Below are 17595 nucleotides of genomic sequence, written 5' to 3'. Positions count from 1 at the left end.
GCCCAGCAGTGTGAGTAAATGTTGGTAAAATGGATCTATGGGTGTTAGCTGAGTTCAGGAAATCTCGCACATCACAAAGATGTCCAGGGGCGGCGTGGTCAAACTTGACCCAACCTTGCAGTTGGATGTTCTAGGATACCATGTTCTGGGGGTTTGTGATCCCCTGTTGTCACCTGAGTGGCAACAGGAAAACATAATGCTCACGACTCAGCCATAAACTCTGCTTCCGGTGCGGCTGTAAGTCCTCCCATCGGCCTTCCAGTAGCAGGGGAAAAATACTGAGTTCAGCACTACAAGGGCAAATGGTGAGTGGCTGCTCCTCCTGGCCTGTGCTGAAGTGGAAGAACTGACCCTGCAGCATAAGGCCCACTTAAAAAAAAAAAATGGTATTTGTAAGTTTTCAATAACAAGGAAAAAAAAAAGAAATACACAGTAAGCCACAGTAGTACGGTGTTCGACAGACAATAAGCATAGATAAAGAGAGAGAGTGAGAAAATGGGAGGGGCTTAGACGGGACAGGTGAAGAAAGGATTATAGAAATAGCGGGGAGGGGCGAGTAGTCCAGGCAAATTAAATATCAGCAATTATAGCAACATGCATCAAAGTAGAGTAATCCATCATAGGCACAAGAGAGTCCGACTGTGCTACTAGTCAACCTGCATAAGAAATCACTTCTCCTCTGCGAGATCCGCCATGTGTTCTAGAGTTAACAGGTAGTCTCTGAGTGGCTGCAATTTGTCCTTGGGCTGGGAGGTTATTGGCTGTAGAGAAGCATAGAATTCAGAATTGCTATCACAATAATTCATATCCTGCAGCTGGGTGGGCACCGACGGGACTACACCACTTCCCCAGTGCAGTGCGATTTGCCGTTTGGGCATTAATAATGCAATGACGGCAGAACACCTTGTAATAATGCTTAGACCGGCAGGCAGTGGTTTAACATAACCTAGCAAGGCCATCTATGGATCCGGTTCAAATATTTGGTCAAGCATACGAGATTTTGCAGTATAAATATTCCTCCAATATGCTGTGATCAGAGCACAGTTCCAAGACAAATGAGTAAAGTCAGCCTGCTCAGCTTTGCATTTGGGGCAATGATGGGGTCCATTGGGAACAAGTTTGGCCAAGGCCAAGGGGGTGGTATATGCTTGATGTAAAAATTTGAATGGAGTAGTTAATGTCAGTGGTTATTTGATACAAGTTTAGTCTGTATACAGCAATAGTACCAAGTTGTATCCAGGATGGGGTGCCCCAGGTCACGCTCCCAGACAGCCCTTGAATTTCTACTCCTACGGAGAGGAATTGAAGAGAAGTGTGATAGAGCCTGGATATAATGTGACAGCTATCTGGGGTGGAGATCACTAATGTGAGCAGTGTGAAATCTTTTGGTTCCTCTGGGTATGCAGGTACTGTATCACGCAGTGTGCTATGTAGGCAGTGAATATGAACCCATCCATCAAGGTTGGGTGTCCCATTTCGGCCTAGCAGAACTGGGTTCAAGGGTACTGCTGCTGAACAAGTCACCAACAACCCGTAAACCAAGAGCGGTTAGGGAACGCTGCACCAGTCGTTTTTGCATGAGAGGAAGCCAAGAGTTGCTGATGAGGAGAATATGGTGGGAGTATAGGATTTCCCCAACAAAGTTTATCAAGAGCTTAAACCAAGCTTAGCTGGTGGTAGACAGGGTTTGTATTTTCAACGGGTTTCTGGGTAGGCCATGCAGCAGTATGGAGGAAAGAGGTAAGTTTATTACTTGGGCCCTTTCAGGTGTAAGATACTGTAATCTAGCATCAAAGCGTTAACAATAGTAAGGAAAGTGTGATTGGGCCACTAGATAGTGTAATTGTAGGTCAGGAACACCGAATCCGTTGCTGTCATAGGAAAGAGTGTCAATGTGTCCCATTGTATTTTGGTCCGGAGACCTGCCCATATTAAACGTGTGAGTAAGCTTCTGAATGTGTGGAGGAAACTATTAGTTAGCACAATAGGGATATTTAGAAATAGGTATAAAAAACGTGGAAGGACCACCATTTTAATGATGGCTATGCGCCCAGCCATTGTTAGTGGCAGTTTAATCCAGTGCTCTATTTGGGTTGTGAGTTTATCTATAGCAGGGCTATAATTACGTCTTATTACTTCAGACCAATCTGTGTGTGTGTCTATATATATATATATATACCTAGATACTTAGGGGAATCTGTACACAAATGTAGAGGAAACTCTAAGTCACAGGGTCTCACAGTATCCTTAAAAAGAAATATCTCAGACTTGTTCCAGTTAATGGACAGCCCGGAGAAAGTTCCAAAGCACATAATGTGGCAGATAAGAGGGGCAAGATTTGGTGGGTGGATCTCTAACAAATAATAGCATGTCATCTGCGTCAAGAGACACTGATAACGTACTATGGCGGAATCCAAGGCCCATCTCTAAGTGTTGTTCTTGCAGGTGCCTAACTAAGGGGTCCATAGCAATGATGAAGAGGAGAGCAGAAACTGGGCAACCCTTCATTGTGCTAGACATCAGGGGAAAGATTTTGTAGAACACGCCATTTATTTGAAGGCGGGCCAGAGGAAACTTGTAGAGTAGCATAATAAGGTTCATGTAACCATTAGGGATACCCATCTTAGATAAAGTGGTGTGAAGGAATAGGCATTCAAGAGAATCAAACGTTTTTCAGCATCAAGCACAGTGACCGCCACAGGTCTATTAGGAGAGACCGGATTGAGGACTTCAAACAGTGTGGGCAGATCAACTGATATAGAGCGATGTCGAATTAATCCACATTGCATAGGAGAGATTATGTGTTTCATTAACAGGGAAAGGCGTGTGGCTATCACCCTGGCTAGGATTTTGTTGTCATGGTTCAATAGCGATAGAGGCCTCTAAGAAGTGCAGAGTTGTGGGGGCTTATTAGGTTTAAGCAACAAGGTGATGACAGCTTCACGCAATCTGGGAGGAAGTGTCCTTTTTTCAAGGGACTCCGCATACACTTCCAGTAAGTGTGGGGCTAAGATTGTCTTGTAGACTTTGTAAAAGTTACCAGTGAAGCCGTCGAATCCAGGGGCCTTAACGCCACTCAGGCCATCAACAGCCTGAATTATTTCCTCATAGGTGATAGGGGCAGCAAGGAATTGATGTTGGCCAGGCTCAAGACAGACCATTGCTATTTCAGAGAGATTGTTAGCCAGCGCGGTGGTGTCATGATTCATATGGGATGTGTAGAGTTGCTCGTAATATGTCACAAAGTCATCTATAATAAATGGGCTATCAGTAATGACAGTGCCATCAGGCGCTGAACATTGAGTATACACGTGGTATAGTAAGGAGGGCAGAGCAGACGAGCTGGTATGCTACCTGGCCGCTCACCCTCTCCAGAGTGGCGTGCCCTAGCATTCCTGCTCAGATAATTCACCTCTTGCGCAGACAGGTCCTGAAACACCTGCAATTGTGCACCTCTGGCATGCAGAGCTGCTGAATCCACGGCGGTCATGGTAAGTGCATCGATATCATGTTGCTTCCCTTCAACTTTATCTATATCATTTCTGATTCAAACGGAGGACCCCGACGTGTTTTGCATTACAGATGCCTCTAATATAAGCTTTAAAGGCCTCCCATAACATAGAGTGTATCTCTACAGTGGCAATGTTGGTGGCAAAGTATTCAGTCATAGCATCACGAACCTCTGTGCGAAAGACCTCATCATGGAGGACGTTAACAGGAAAACGCCAGGGTTGGTAGAGTGAGGAATGCCAGTGGATATGCAATGTGGCAACAACAGGGGAATGATCAGAGAGCATGTGAGGCAGGTGTGTAATGTCATCAAGCCATAACAATGCTCTGTGTGAGAGGTACCAGTGATCAATACGGGTTCAGACATTTTGTAGAGCATATTAGAAGGTATAGACTCTCCCATGTGAGTGGTGGAAACACCATGCGTCGGTAGTCTGATATGTGTCCAAAAGGGCTTGTAATGAGTGTGGTTTAGTAACCACAGTGGAGTCAGTGATTGGTTGGTAGGCGATATTATAGTCCTCACCGAAGAAGACATAGTCGGCCTGACATCGACCCATCTGAGTGGAGAGGTCATAGTAGAACTCGGGGTATAAGTATTTGGTGCATAGACATTCACTAGTAGCAGAGATTTCCCAGCCAGCTTTCCCATCACCAGAAGGTAGCGCCCCTCAGTATCCGAGATGTAGCCCTGTAATACAAAAGGTGCGCTTCTGTGTATAAGGATACAAACTCCACATGAATATGAGCTGTAGTGGGCGAAGTATCGGTGGGGACCCCACTGAGGTACATATATGCAGGCAGGACGCAGTGACAAATGGGTCTCCTGCAAAAAAGCCATTTTAATGCTGTGCCTGTGAAGTAAGGACTTGTTTTCCTTTAAGGCCCCTAATGTTCCATGGCATACAAGGGAGTGCAAATGTTGGTGGCCTATTACAGTGTGACATCATAGAACAAAAGGCAGACATGAGGCATAGAGTGTTGAACGTAATGGTGATGTAGAGAAGTGAAATCGCAGCTCCCGTAAACAAATAAAAAAACAACAGGAATTTCCCTTCCCTGTCCCACACTAACCCAAACAGCCAATCCAAACAGCCGTCAGCGAATCCCTGAAACCCCCAACCAGATCCGAAAAACAACCATATTGCTATACACCTCAGGGAGGTGACAACACTCAGGAAAGGCAGCGCCCATCTAGAACAATAGTCCATCAGGTGGTCAGGCAGCCAGTAGGATAATCAGTGTTTCTTTGTGGATAGTGTAAGCATTGAATCGCATCATGCTAGGCACAGAGTTAAGTGCCATATAGTCCTATGTAGGAGCAGTCCCAGTTAGGGTTCAGTGTGGCCATCTGTCTCTGAGGAAGTGGAGGGGCTAGAAGGTGGGATATGCCCCGGTGAGGTCCCCCACTTTCATGCTGTTGCAGAACTTGAAGACGTCTCCAGCGGTATCAAACATATAGGAGATAATTATGAGTTTGGCGGATGGAAAAGGCCACCCGCCAAACTCCAGTGGTCAATTTACCGCCAGTACAGTCTCCTTCCTGCGGGCCCCATTAAGAGTTTCCCGCTGGGTCAGTGGGAGGGAACAGAGTTACCGCCCACTGGCCCACCGGGAAATGGACTACAACATTGACGCCGGCTCATAATTGAGCCGGCGGAAATGCTGTAGTGTGCAGAGTGCACCAGCACCCAGTGCAATTTTCACTGTCTGCAAAGCAGACAGTGAAAATCGCGATCGAGCTAGCCAGGGTGCCCCTGCACTGCCCATGCCAAGTGCATGGACAGTGCAGGGCCCCCCCTAGGGCACCCTGTGCCCAGTCACTGCCAGCCTTTACATGGCGGGTCTACCGCCATGTAATCATCGGTGGAGAAGGGACTCTTAATCCCCAGGGCAGTGCTGCCCTGGCGGAGTAGAACCTCCAGCACTGCCAGACTGACAAAAAGTTATGATCTGGCAGTGCTGCTGGTCCGACCACGGCGCGCCCGCCACGGTCATAATGTGGCTGCCGGACCGCCACATTGGCGACGGTACGACTGCCACCACGACCCAGGCGGTCTTAAGACTGACAGGGTCATAATGATGCCCATAGTTCCAGCCATTCATTTTCACATGTAAATGTGCTGGGTATAGCATGCCATATTTGAGGCCTCGCTTCCGAAGAGTGTTTTTACGCCATGCTTCTGGACTACTAAGGAGAAATCTGGGAAATCTGGGAAGAATGAAAGGGTGGCGCCCTGATATTGCAATGGGCCTTTCTCCCAGGCGAGGCACAGGACTGTGTCTCAATCCCTAAAATTAAGGAGTCTGGCAATGATCTGGTGGGGTGGTGCACACGTACGGGCGCAGCCTGAGTAATCTGTGGGACCTCTAGGTGGCAGTGAAGGAGTCATTACACATGGAGAGAGGAAGAGGGAGAAGGAGGGACAAATGTGGAGGAACACACCGTACTTAGCTCCCTATAACTCAAAATACACAAGAAAGTACGGGGTTCTCTTAACGAGGGCATCGCGGATATCAGCGTAGCCCTGGGTTGTATGTGTTCCTATTTGGAAGGGAAATGTCAGTGAAATGTCAGTAGGTAACTGCAGAGTGCTTTAACACATCAGTGTTTCCATCTTCAATTTGAGAGATCCTGCATTCAGCCTCATGAAGTCTGGTGGGGTGGCGTTCAAGACGCTCGGTCAGACGATCCAACCTTTGCATCAGTGTGTCAAACCTGCTGTCAATCCCCATGAAGCCTGCCCATAGTTTGGCCATGATGGCTGTCCTCTCAAGCGAGGGGGCATTGTCTGTCTAATCAGAGGGACCACCAGCACCTGGGGAGAATGTTGTCTTCCCGAGGCCCGTGGGCCTTAAATATAAGTTATTTCTGCTTGGGATTTTCCCGGCCCGTTCTGACTATGGAGATATGACTTGTCGTAGAGCAGAATTGGGCAAGCAACTGTGCCTCAGCTTCAGGCTATGGTGGAGTAACTAGTGAGAATTGCAGCCTCCGTGCCCCAGCCCCACCACAGCCTGGCCAATGATTCACCACTTCCGCAGCCGTCGACCAGAAAATGAATATTGAGGCTTGCCGTTGCCTACTGCATCTCAAGCACAATCTAGAGCGGTAAGTCCAGGTCAACCGCTGCGGGTCTGCAGGAGTAATGGCAACCAAGCGCTGATAGTCATCTGGGCAGGGTCTCCGATGCAAGGTGGTCAGCCGGTGGCACCGTCTACCTGCATGGCCCCCGGTACCGGGAGACGGGGATCTCGCGCTGCTTCCAGAAAAGCTGCACCGCAGCAGTAGGTCCACCAGCACTGCAAGGATAGGAGGCAATGGAGGCCGCAGGGACACCCCTCGTAGTTTCCCTAGTAGCTGACTCATTCCGTGCATGCCACAGCCCCGCCCTCAGGCTATCCCAAGGGTCGCATCCCTGAGGTCCCTCTGACGGCCGGCTCAGGAGGCTTGGGCATTGGGCTCAAGCGACTGCCGTGATCCCGCTATTCTCCCAGTGTGCAGGTGGCAGCACCATCAGTTAAGTATGCATCTATGGGGAGGTATTTGCCTGAGACCAGCAACAGTAGGGCAATGCCTTCCGGAGCTTCAGCGGCGTGCTGCCACCTTAGTTGCCAGCTTGGCCACGCCTCCCCATAAGGCCCACTTTAAGCTTTTTTTATGTAAATTTTGTCAGTTTTATATCTGTAATTCATAACATGTCATAATGATAAAAAATATATTTGAAGAACAATAGTACAACAAGTGAGTACAATATAGTACTACAGGTAGCTGTTATCTCTATGTGAAGCATGGCTTAACAGTCTCCAAATCCTATAGGACACACAACAGCTACCACCAAACTTACTTTCATTTGCATCTTTCCTTGTGTTCTTTATGTAAGCAGAAAACTTTGCAAACACGTCATTTCCAGCTGAGTTCGATTCTGGATGTTTAGTCGTGAGCTTGGGGTATCTGTAGAATTAATAAATTAAGAACTGCCTGAGAAGACACTCAATTTACCAATCATGGATGCATGTTCAATAAGCAGCAGGGAAAGTAGACATTTTATATGAAAAATATGTACTAAAAACGCTTACCATTCTCCCTATTATGTTACTTCTAAAACACTGATTATTCAATTTCTCCTAGATGAATACTGAATTGCCTAAGGTCACCCTGTTCTGATCAGTGAAGATGGGCAGATAAAGTAAGTGACAGGCTCTCATCGCACTCATTGAATTTTTTTTTGTTTTTTAATTTATTTGTGATTTTATACAGTGTGACCTTGGCCTAAGGGGTATTACAGGACTTTACAAGAGAGATGGTAGCTATACATTTAAACAATCGCTCTAGAACAATAACAGCTAAGGCTCAAAAGGGCTTCAGTCAAACTGATACAATAAATCACAGAGGACAAAGGTTACTTTAACCCAAGTACCTCTGAAATAATAGGCTGAGTTCCTTTTTGAAAGTGATATGACTCACTACAGTGCGTAAGGCCAAAGGGGGGGAGTTCCAAGTCCTGATCGCCCTGCCAGAGAAGGTCTGATTCACATAGCCTTCATGTTTGATTGCCAGAGGCTACAGGAGAAGGGATTCAGCATTCCTCAAACCCCGCTCGGTACCAGAGATTTTCAACTTTCCAGCCAGATAGGAGGGACCGAGTTTAAAAGAGCTTTGTGAGTGATGCCCGCCGTCTTAAATTGAGCTAGTGCTTCAATGAAGAGCCACTGTAGGGAGTACAGGATAGGGATGATGTGGTCAAATTACCAGCTGCATGAAATACTGCTTTCAGGGGTGATAAATAAGATTTTTGGAGAGTGGATGAGAGTGAATTCCTGAAATCCAGTCTGGGCGAAAAGGACCAGTATTTGGACTCAGGGATTTAAATCCTGCTCTTGAATGAACTGCTGAATGCCTCACAGTAATCTTAGCAGGTGGTGAGCATTCCTGGGCAGGGTCGAAATTTGTTTCCGAAGGAAGAGGTGGTCATCAAGGAGAGATCTAGCTCTATCCACAACAGCCAGTTTGCAGTAGAAGGAAGAACAGCATTCTACCATTCTTGGACGGGAAGATTTGATTTATTTGGCAGCATCAAGGGTGTTTGAGAAGAGGATGAGGTAATTTGGGGAAGAACATATCAGATATATCTGGGTATCTGCATACTGATGATAAAGAATTTCTGAACTTCTCAGAATCTCTCCCAAAGGTTTAAGATATAGAACATGTAGGCTGCTGCTGGTCTGATGCGGAAGTCAGGAATTTCCCATGGGTCAGGAGAAGAGCACATCAGGGAGCTGGAGAAAGACAAGACCTCTGTGCCTACACTGTATCGTGATTCCAACCAGTGAGAGCTCTCTGACAGCTCTATGTGAAGTTTTGGGACTGTGTCAATGTGTACCCTTCCAGAACTGCTGAAGGGTGGCGTGAGATCATTCCTGTCAAATGTTCCTTATATGCAGAGTGAGTACACACTGACAAGGTGTTCTTTGAGCAACTCACTTCATAAATCACCACAGTAAACTCCCTGACACCAGGGGCAAGCAAGACTAGCGCTACCAAAACACACGCCTTGGCAGCCGCCTACGATGCACTAGCAGAAAGTAGCTTAGGTTGTCACTCTGCACCTGGCAGCTACAAATATTGCCCTTTTTGAGGACGTGAGAGGAGAAATAATGGCACAATGATAATGTAGATGAAAAAAGTAGCATAAAAATGGTATCCAAATTGTAACAACAAATCATACAGAAAATACCGGACGTGTCTACTCAACGTAAGGATCAATCAGTTTACACCTTTCTTACATACTTCTTAACATACTTTTCTAACAGCTGTTACAAGTGATGGCATTATCCACTTTAATGGTGCCCAATCAAGATATAAACAAATCCGCTACCACCTCTCCAATCCCAGTTGTGGCATAGGCAATATTATGTATTCGTTGCTTCACAGATCAATAGGCCAATACAAATACCTAGGTGGTACCCTTCTCAAACGTTGTAGACCAATACCTTACAAGGAGAGAGAAAACTACACCTTAAAGTGGCACTTTATCCATTAATCATCACAAATCACAGGGACTGCAATCCTAGTAGACACCCAAAGCAGAAAAACGTTATTTTTCAGAGAAACTTATTCAAGATCCATCCATTAGGTGGCTGAATATTGCACAGCGTGTCAATCTAGAATAGGTTCACACTGCACAATGGTAAATATTTAACTGACTGTTCAGAGTGGTTTCCTGCAGCTGTTGCACATTTCATATTAAAATCAATTTACCTTGGAGGTGCTAATTTTTCTTCTAAGAACTCTTCAATCTTATTGACATCTGTCTTCACTTCTCCATCAAAAGTCATAAAGGGAGGGTTTGTCCCAGGTGCTAAATTCTGTAGGTCTGCAGGTTTCCTAGGTAGAGATAAAGAAAGATTAAACAGAAATCATTCTGTGTTGTAAATCATTAACACTGAATTTACTTTTAGCTGCAGTTAGTTACAGAATATGCAAAAACTCACAGACATCACAAGTCTGCAACACCAACATGAACAAGAAGGGTCCTGCACACCCCAATTAGGGATATGTGATTTTCCATTAAGGCACCTAAGACACTACTCTGGGATAGATCGTGGTCACCCTCTACACAAGACAATAACATAATCTTGGGAATCCTGGCCAGATCCCTTTACAGTGGCTCAAACGACGCACCAAGATGTCATTCTGCCTGCTGCAACAAGCGTCTCTCTGAGGAGATTTGATCCTGTAGGCCTGTTCCCGGGAGGCGGGCAAGACTCTGGCAGGCTCCCTCTACTACCCTTCATGCCTAGCATGGTCAAAATGGCCATGACTGAGGGTATAAAGGCCACTGACTAAGGTCAGTTGGTGGCCGTTTCTTTTAATGGGCCAGTTTTATTGTTGACTTTGTGCTGCAACATCGCCCTAGGCCATTTAAGTTGTCTTATGTGTCAACTTGGCTTGTTCCTACTGCCAATATGCCCTGTAGGGTGAACAATGTGCTGTACAAATGTTTTCCATTCAATTCCAAATGTGTATAAGAAAAAGTTACTTACTTTCAGTAACGATCTTTCTGGGAGATACTCTAACGGCAGACTCATCACCTTAGAAGACTCCCCAGGTGCCAGACTGGATCCAGAAAACTTTTGCTAACACCCATGGGAACTGGCCTTGAGTTAAACCCATAAAATATCGAAAATAGTGAAGTTACTTGCTTGCTACTGAAAACATGGTCAAAAGTTCAAATATTACTACACTGGCTCCACACACTCCCCAAAGTAAGGGAGCATGTTTTCAGTAGCAAGTATGGCTTAATCTACAGTTGCAAGTATTTGTATCAAGTCTTCAGTCTCCACTTGGTAGGTCTGTGCTTTTTTTCTACTTGGTTGCTGTTCATTATGCACGCCATCAAGATCCTAGGTTAGTCCTGGTTTTAGGCAAGTCCCTTCTAATGCAATCCCTGTCTGCAGCTGATTGTGGGGTGCTAGAAGGGCCACTGACAGTGGAAGAGATTTAGTGTGCAAAAATCGCATCACCTTCTGGGGAAGCTTTGGGCCAGACAGTCTTCCAGTCAATTTTTAAAAACATTTTCCACACTTTCTGACTCCCCATCTTCTGAACCTCTTTGAAGAGGTTGGACACTCAGGCTCCTCATCTGACAATCTCTGCTGTGCAACTATATCTGCCATTCATAAACCTATTAAACACCTGGAAAACTGTGCTTTACACAGGACAATCTCCTTCTTGAATGGCGAGGCCACAATTTTGGCCAAGTTGCTCTCTACCAGACTGGCCACTGTGGTTGAATCATTGGTCTGCGAGGATCAGAGTGGGTTCCTCCCAGGTAGAAGCACAAGATACTGTTTGCACAGCCTCCAAGTGGCTTTGACCAAAACTGATGTTTTACAGGGACCAGCTGCATTGTACCTCTTATATTTCGAGAACACCTTCAATACTATACATTGACCATTTTTATTTCAGGTATTGTGAAAAATGAATACTGTCCCTAAATTCATTGCTTATGTAATGGCCATCTATGAGACTCCGAGGTTGTGATTGAGAGTGAATTGAGTGCTTTCTTCCTTCTTCCTTACTGAGTGGGACACCCACCAGGGATACCCTCCCTCTCCTCTTCTTTTTGCTTTAGAAATAGAACTTCTGGTGGAATGGCTGTAGAAAGACGCACAGATATGTGGCTTCAACTGGCCAAATGGATCAGAAGACAGACTGTTGCTGTCTGCAGATGATATGTTCCTCTCTCTTCAGCATCCACACGCTACATTACCAAGACTGACACAGACACTCCAGGTACACAGAGAAGCCTGTAGGCTCTCCGTTACCTGGAGAAAGTCTACTTATGTTCATTTGGCGGGTGACCCTCTGCTTCACCCACAGGATGCCTCGTATGTGTATTAGGGGGGTCCATTCCATTCCCTGGGTACCTGGGTTTTCAAGAGCACTGGGTCACGTGGGATATGAATATGTCCCCTATCTACAACCGGACCAGAGGCGTGGACTTCTCTTCTCCCAATTCAATGGGTAGGATAGCACTCTACAAGATGGTGGTGCTATCATGCTTTCTATATGTACTACAGAGTGTTCTGTTCATTATTCCTAACACATTCTTCCAAGAACTCCAGTCATTGATTACTAAGCTCCTCTGGGTGGGCAATCTTTGTAGAGTTTTTTTACACAAAGCATACACTCACACTCCCCACGCACATGGGTGGCCTGGGACTCCCTGACCCCCAACTTTACTGATGGGCAGCACAAGTGGCGCTGATTGGGGATTGGCTGTTTGGAGAAAGGGACATGGTTAAAATAGGCAGCGTGGATAACGGGCTCCATCAATGGGGCCTGATTGGCATTTCTTGCTAGGAAGATGTATGGAACCATTATCACCTCCTAGCATTTGACTACTTGACTGAAGAGTTCCAGTTGTTCCAGTTGCATAGGTCTCATATTTTTTAAAGATACTTAGGGGGTCATTTTGACCTTGGCGGACGGCAGAGGCCGTCCGCCAAGGTACCGCCGCTGAATGACCGCACCGCGGTCAAAAGACCGCGGCGGCCATTCAGACATTTCCTCTGGGCCGGCGGGCGCTCTCCAAAAGAGCGCCCGCCGGCCCAGAGGAAATGCCCCTGCAACGAGGAGCGTAGTTGCAGGGGTGCGACGGGTGCAGTTGCACCCGTCGCGTATTTCAGTGTCTGCTTAGCAGACACTGAAATACTTTGCGGGGCCCTCTTACGGGGGCCCCTGCAGTGCCCATGCCATAGGCATGGGCACTGCAGGGGCCCCCAGGGGCCCCGCGGCACCCCCTACCGCCATCCTGTTCCTGGCGGGAGACCCGCCAGGAACAGGATGGCGGTAGGGGGTGTCAGAATCCCCATGGCTGCGGAGCACGCTCCGCAGCCATGGAGGATTCACAAGGGCAGTGGTAAACCGGCGGGAGACCGCTGGTTTACCCTTTCTGGCCGCGGCTGAACCGCCGCGGTCAGAATGCCCTCGGGAGCACCGCCAGCCTGTTGGCGGTGCTCCCGTGGTCGGTGACCCTGGCGGTCACCGGCCGCCAGGGTCAGAATGACCCCCTTAGAGTCCCGTCATGCCCTAGGAAAGCACAGAACCTGGCTGGAGACAGTGCCTGAATATAGCCCAATAAAAGTAAAACTAATCATGGCACAGTAAAGGAATATGAGACTGTATAGCACTCTCACAGTAAACGGCCAGATTACTTGGGGAGGGTGGAAAACATGCTAGGGAATAAAATGATGGGGAACTGGAGAACGATGAATGGCAGGTGACCCTGTGGGCACAAGAGTTCTGCCCACCCCATCTAACCTGCGGATGGTCTGATTCTGTTATTTTTAGAGACTCTACTACACCCTTGACCGGCCCTGAAGGATGGGTGGAGCTCATAAAGTGTACACATTGTGGCAATCTAGACTGGTCCTTTTACAATATGATATGGCAATGCCCTCAATACGAAAATACTGGCAAAGTATACACAACAGCCTGGAAGACTTGATATATTCCCCTATTGGTATGGATCCCAAGGTGGCATTGCGGTAAAAATGGAAGGTTGAGCAGACTCTATGAGACAGAGGAAGCTGGCAGGGGTCTGCTTCCTTGCACCCAAGACAGTGCACAGTATTGGAGATGTCCGGAATATCCCAGGAAGGCTTGGTATAGGGGTATAGACTATTGTGTGAAGGCTGAGAAGGTAATTTACAAATTGAGAGGATCTGAACGTAAACACCAGCAGATTTGGGCACCCTGGCTTTCCAGGCTAAAAGACACAGATGATGATACCTGACTGAATTGTCACTGATTTCTGTATAGCATCTTTGTATGCTATGGTTCTTCAAAGATTGGACTGTAATTATATTTGGTACATTAAGTGCCTCAGTTTACAGATATTGTTACTGCTATACAAAAACAATATAAAGATATAAAGATATTTTATGAATTTCAAAGGAATAAAACAAAATCAAAACTATGGGGGGGGGGGAGGAATTCCTATAGCCGACGCCCAAGTCATATTGTTTGTGGTCAAGGAAAACAAGTTTCCATGTTTATTATTTCCTTTGGACAAGTAGGTCCAACTCCCTGCAGCACAAATACTCTGACTGACAGTTTACAGGGAATCAAACTGTCTGCAGCTGAGATAATATTTGGGTCCATATATTAATGCTGTTCGAACTTTTATTTATTGTTCAAAAATGCAAATTCATTATTATTAAATAAACATTGTAATGTCACACTGCACTACTGACAGTGGTTCCAGTAAAAAAAGTGTGTACACATGTTTGAAAGTTTAACAATATGAGGCTACATATAATGGTCCTAGAATGTTATCCGATTAGATACACGTTTGCAGAAGCTTATATGAAAGATTGGTGTTTCTTTGCTTTCAAAATAAAATGTTCAGAAAAAAATGCATGTAGGAAAAAAAAACTTAGCTAACTTACTGTGAAATTTTAGGTACTAATTCTTTGAAGAGTCATTTGCTAAAATGTTTTGATATATGCCAGTATTTTCAAAGATATTCATAATAGAAAACCAGCATAACTATTTTTAACACAATTATGGGAAACATGGAAATAAACAAGCACTGGCAAAGCCAACCAATCCGTTATTAGAGGTCAGTCTTTTGGTTTTGTCAGTATGTGTCTTGTTTTGACATGGCTTTTGTAACACTTTGTTGTTTTGGTAGCTGCCAGGCCCTTGCCATTGTAACAAACATTGGCAAAATGCAAAAAAAAAAAAAATATGGTGGTTTTAAAAAGCACACATTTCCATAGTAGTCCTGGCACTGAACAAAACTACTTTGTGTGCTGATATGCTCCTTGCGGAAGAGTAGAATGCTATCACTCACAGTAAAGCCAGCTGATAGATGGATAGAGAGAGAAATAGAATTTTGAGAAAAACACATTTTCTTGGTTACCGGTCGACCTAATATGGGCCCAGTTCTTAAAGAAAGTCACAAAAGTGCACCCATGGTGTATGTCTTTGATAAAAACAAAGGTCTCCACTAACGGTTGGCCTAATTTGGGGCCCAAATCTTAAAGAAAGTAAAAAAAGTGCATCCATGGTGTATGTCTATGGGGCTTTAATGAATTCACAAGAATTCACAGAGGTATCCCAGGAATTCGTACTGCTTGAAATTATTTGTGAACTGTATTTTAGCACAAGCAAATATGCATGTATAGATTTGGTCATGTGAAAATCTATTGAATGTTGTTTACATGTTCACTTTCCCTCAAACCCCTTTTATCCCATCCTGGAAGAACTTCTAGTTCTGAAACTGTCAGAGTACATTTCCAACCTTTCTCAGTATGGGTTCGTACTGCTTTAAAATATTTGTGAACTGTATTGTAGCACGAGCAAATATGCATGTGTAGATTTAGTCATGTGAAAATCTATTGATTGTTTACAAGTTCACTTTCCCTCAAACCACTGTTATCCCATCCCTGGAAGAACTTCTATTTCTGCCATTGTCAGGAGTACATTTCCATCCTTTCTCAGTATGGGAAAATAAAATGTTCAGAAAAGCTGGTTAGATAAAAGCTGGTGAAAATCCTTAAAACAAGCAAGTTAGTAGGTTTGCACAGACTCAAACGCATTCTAGCCCTGGAACTATTGCTTATTGCTTCCTCCAGCCACAGTATGTAGATCTGAGGAAATGTGGCAAAATAAGGAAATTGCTATAATAGGGCTTGAAACTGCTAGTATTCAAGCCCTACTATAGTATTAGACCTGACATAATCAGAGAGGCTATTATCGTAGCTCTTACATAATGAGATAGCTGCCATAATTTGTTGCTGTACTACATGGCACCAAAGGGACAAATAGATTTTTTACATGACATGTAGATTTATGAAGATTCCTGTCCTGTGGAGAAGTAGATATTTTGTTAAATGCCATACCCCTGAAAATGTGATCCGCATAACTAGGATTAATCTCTCTTCCAAGTGGTTTGTAGAGGAAACACTGAAACAAAAATAAAAAACACAAGGGATTTTCCTGGATTAGTAGTCTGAGTGAGAAACGATGCAGAAAAAAACAGTGAAACACCAAACATTTTCTGCCTTGAAGGAAACCACCTTCCTGATGGTGGAAGTAATATCTTCCGCAACCCTGACAGACAGAATTCCATCCACCAAACTCTAAATCAGGCTCCTGGTCTTTGTCTAACTCTCCTACTGTCAGTATAGAAGCATAATACTCACAAACCCATCCTCAAATGCCTTACTTCTAGCCAATATTGCCACCAATAGCCTTGTGCTAATCATCTCTCAAACTATATACTGTTCATAACCATAAAACATTACAGCCTCATTCATCATCTTTGAGTCACCACTATCTCATAGCAGTGTCACAGACAGGTCATACACATGTACCTCATTTACCAACAGGGAACCCACTAGAAATAAAAAGCAACAGTTCAATAGAAGACAGGACAGATTCAGTTAATTCGTTGCAGACAGCTCACGCATGCATTCCCACCTTTTACAGAGAATAGAAACAGCAGCGGGAAAACAAACAGTGGTGGCTCTGACGGATCAGCCTGCAATGAATGGGGAAGATCAGTTTGGAAGAGCCTGGGGCACTAGGTTGTAGGTCACACAATCAACTTATGGAGAAGCAGGGGCAGCGGCAATATAAGTAGGAATTGCACAAGGACATTGAAGACTAGCAACCTTTTCACTTTTGGAAGACCCCTCTCTGTTCATGATCACTTTTGCACACATTTCTGTGTCTCTAAACTTTGTTTAAAAAAATTCTGTCTTTCCTCCTCAATAGCCTCCCTCAGCATAATTTATACTTGTGTTTTACGTACTTTGGTGTTCTGTTGTTTAGACTTATTTTCCAGGCATCCTTCATCTTCAGCTCCTGCAAATATATTCAGCATTCCTGGGGCCTTACTACAGCCTGAAACAAGCCTGAAAGCTTGGAGGCCTTGAACTACGTGATTAGAATTAATGTGCTGTGGCAAACATTTCCTACCTGCTTTTGTTTATGCCATAAGTTGTTCTCCTCTCGCTGGGGTTCCCACATCCTACCTGTTTCCAAATACTTGATTTTGCTATCAATAGACAAACAGCCTCCTCCTTTATTTTTTTAAACTACATTTGTCCCAGGTTCTATTTAGGTGTGTATTTCATTCAGGGTGACGGTAGTACATAGGGATAATTTGTGTCTGACACTGTATTCTTCTGCTGTTTCTCAGGGAGTGACAAACACTGATCATCTCTAAAGCACAGGATGCCAGTGCCCTGACACAAATGAGATGGGAAAAGAAATGTAACCCCACTACTAATTTAAACTTAGGCTTGGAAACCAATAAAGGAACTGCCTCACATCTATTGAGTGTATTAAAGCTTAAACTAAGTGTTCAACATGAATATCACCCAACAAACCTAATTGTTTGCTATCAATTCTCTGATGTGGGAAAGTGTGATATGTTAGCATCCACAAAACCTCTGCAATATAACAAATAAGTAAAACAAATAATGAAATACATAAACAAAGAAGACGTTTTCCAAGAAAATATAAGGCAGCAAATTCAGATAACTAAACAGCAACAATTGTTA

At 44.8% G+C, this 17595-nt stretch overlaps 1 protein-coding gene across 3 annotated transcripts in view; it reads right to left on the bottom strand.

The window, feature by feature from the left end:
• Window positions 1-17595, bottom strand: part of CLIC6 (chloride intracellular channel 6) — a 203096-nt gene that overhangs the window by 37913 nt on the left and 147588 nt on the right. For all 3 annotated transcript variants that reach the window (XM_069202501.1, XM_069202504.1, XM_069202503.1), the window contains exons 3-4: window positions 9773-9898; window positions 7359-7465 (exon numbers count right to left, since the gene is read on the bottom strand). In XM_069202501.1, the coding sequence (XP_069058602.1) occupies window positions 7359-7465; window positions 9773-9898 (233 nt within the window). The remainder of the gene's footprint in view (window positions 1-7358; window positions 7466-9772; window positions 9899-17595) is intronic.

This window comes from Pleurodeles waltl, chromosome 8 (genome assembly GCF_031143425.1).
Source record: "Pleurodeles waltl isolate 20211129_DDA chromosome 8, aPleWal1.hap1.20221129, whole genome shotgun sequence".
NCBI lineage: Eukaryota > Metazoa > Chordata > Amphibia > Caudata > Salamandridae > Pleurodeles > Pleurodeles waltl.
The sequence above is the reverse complement of the archived record's forward strand: the minus strand, read 5'-3'. Positions and strand labels throughout refer to the sequence as shown.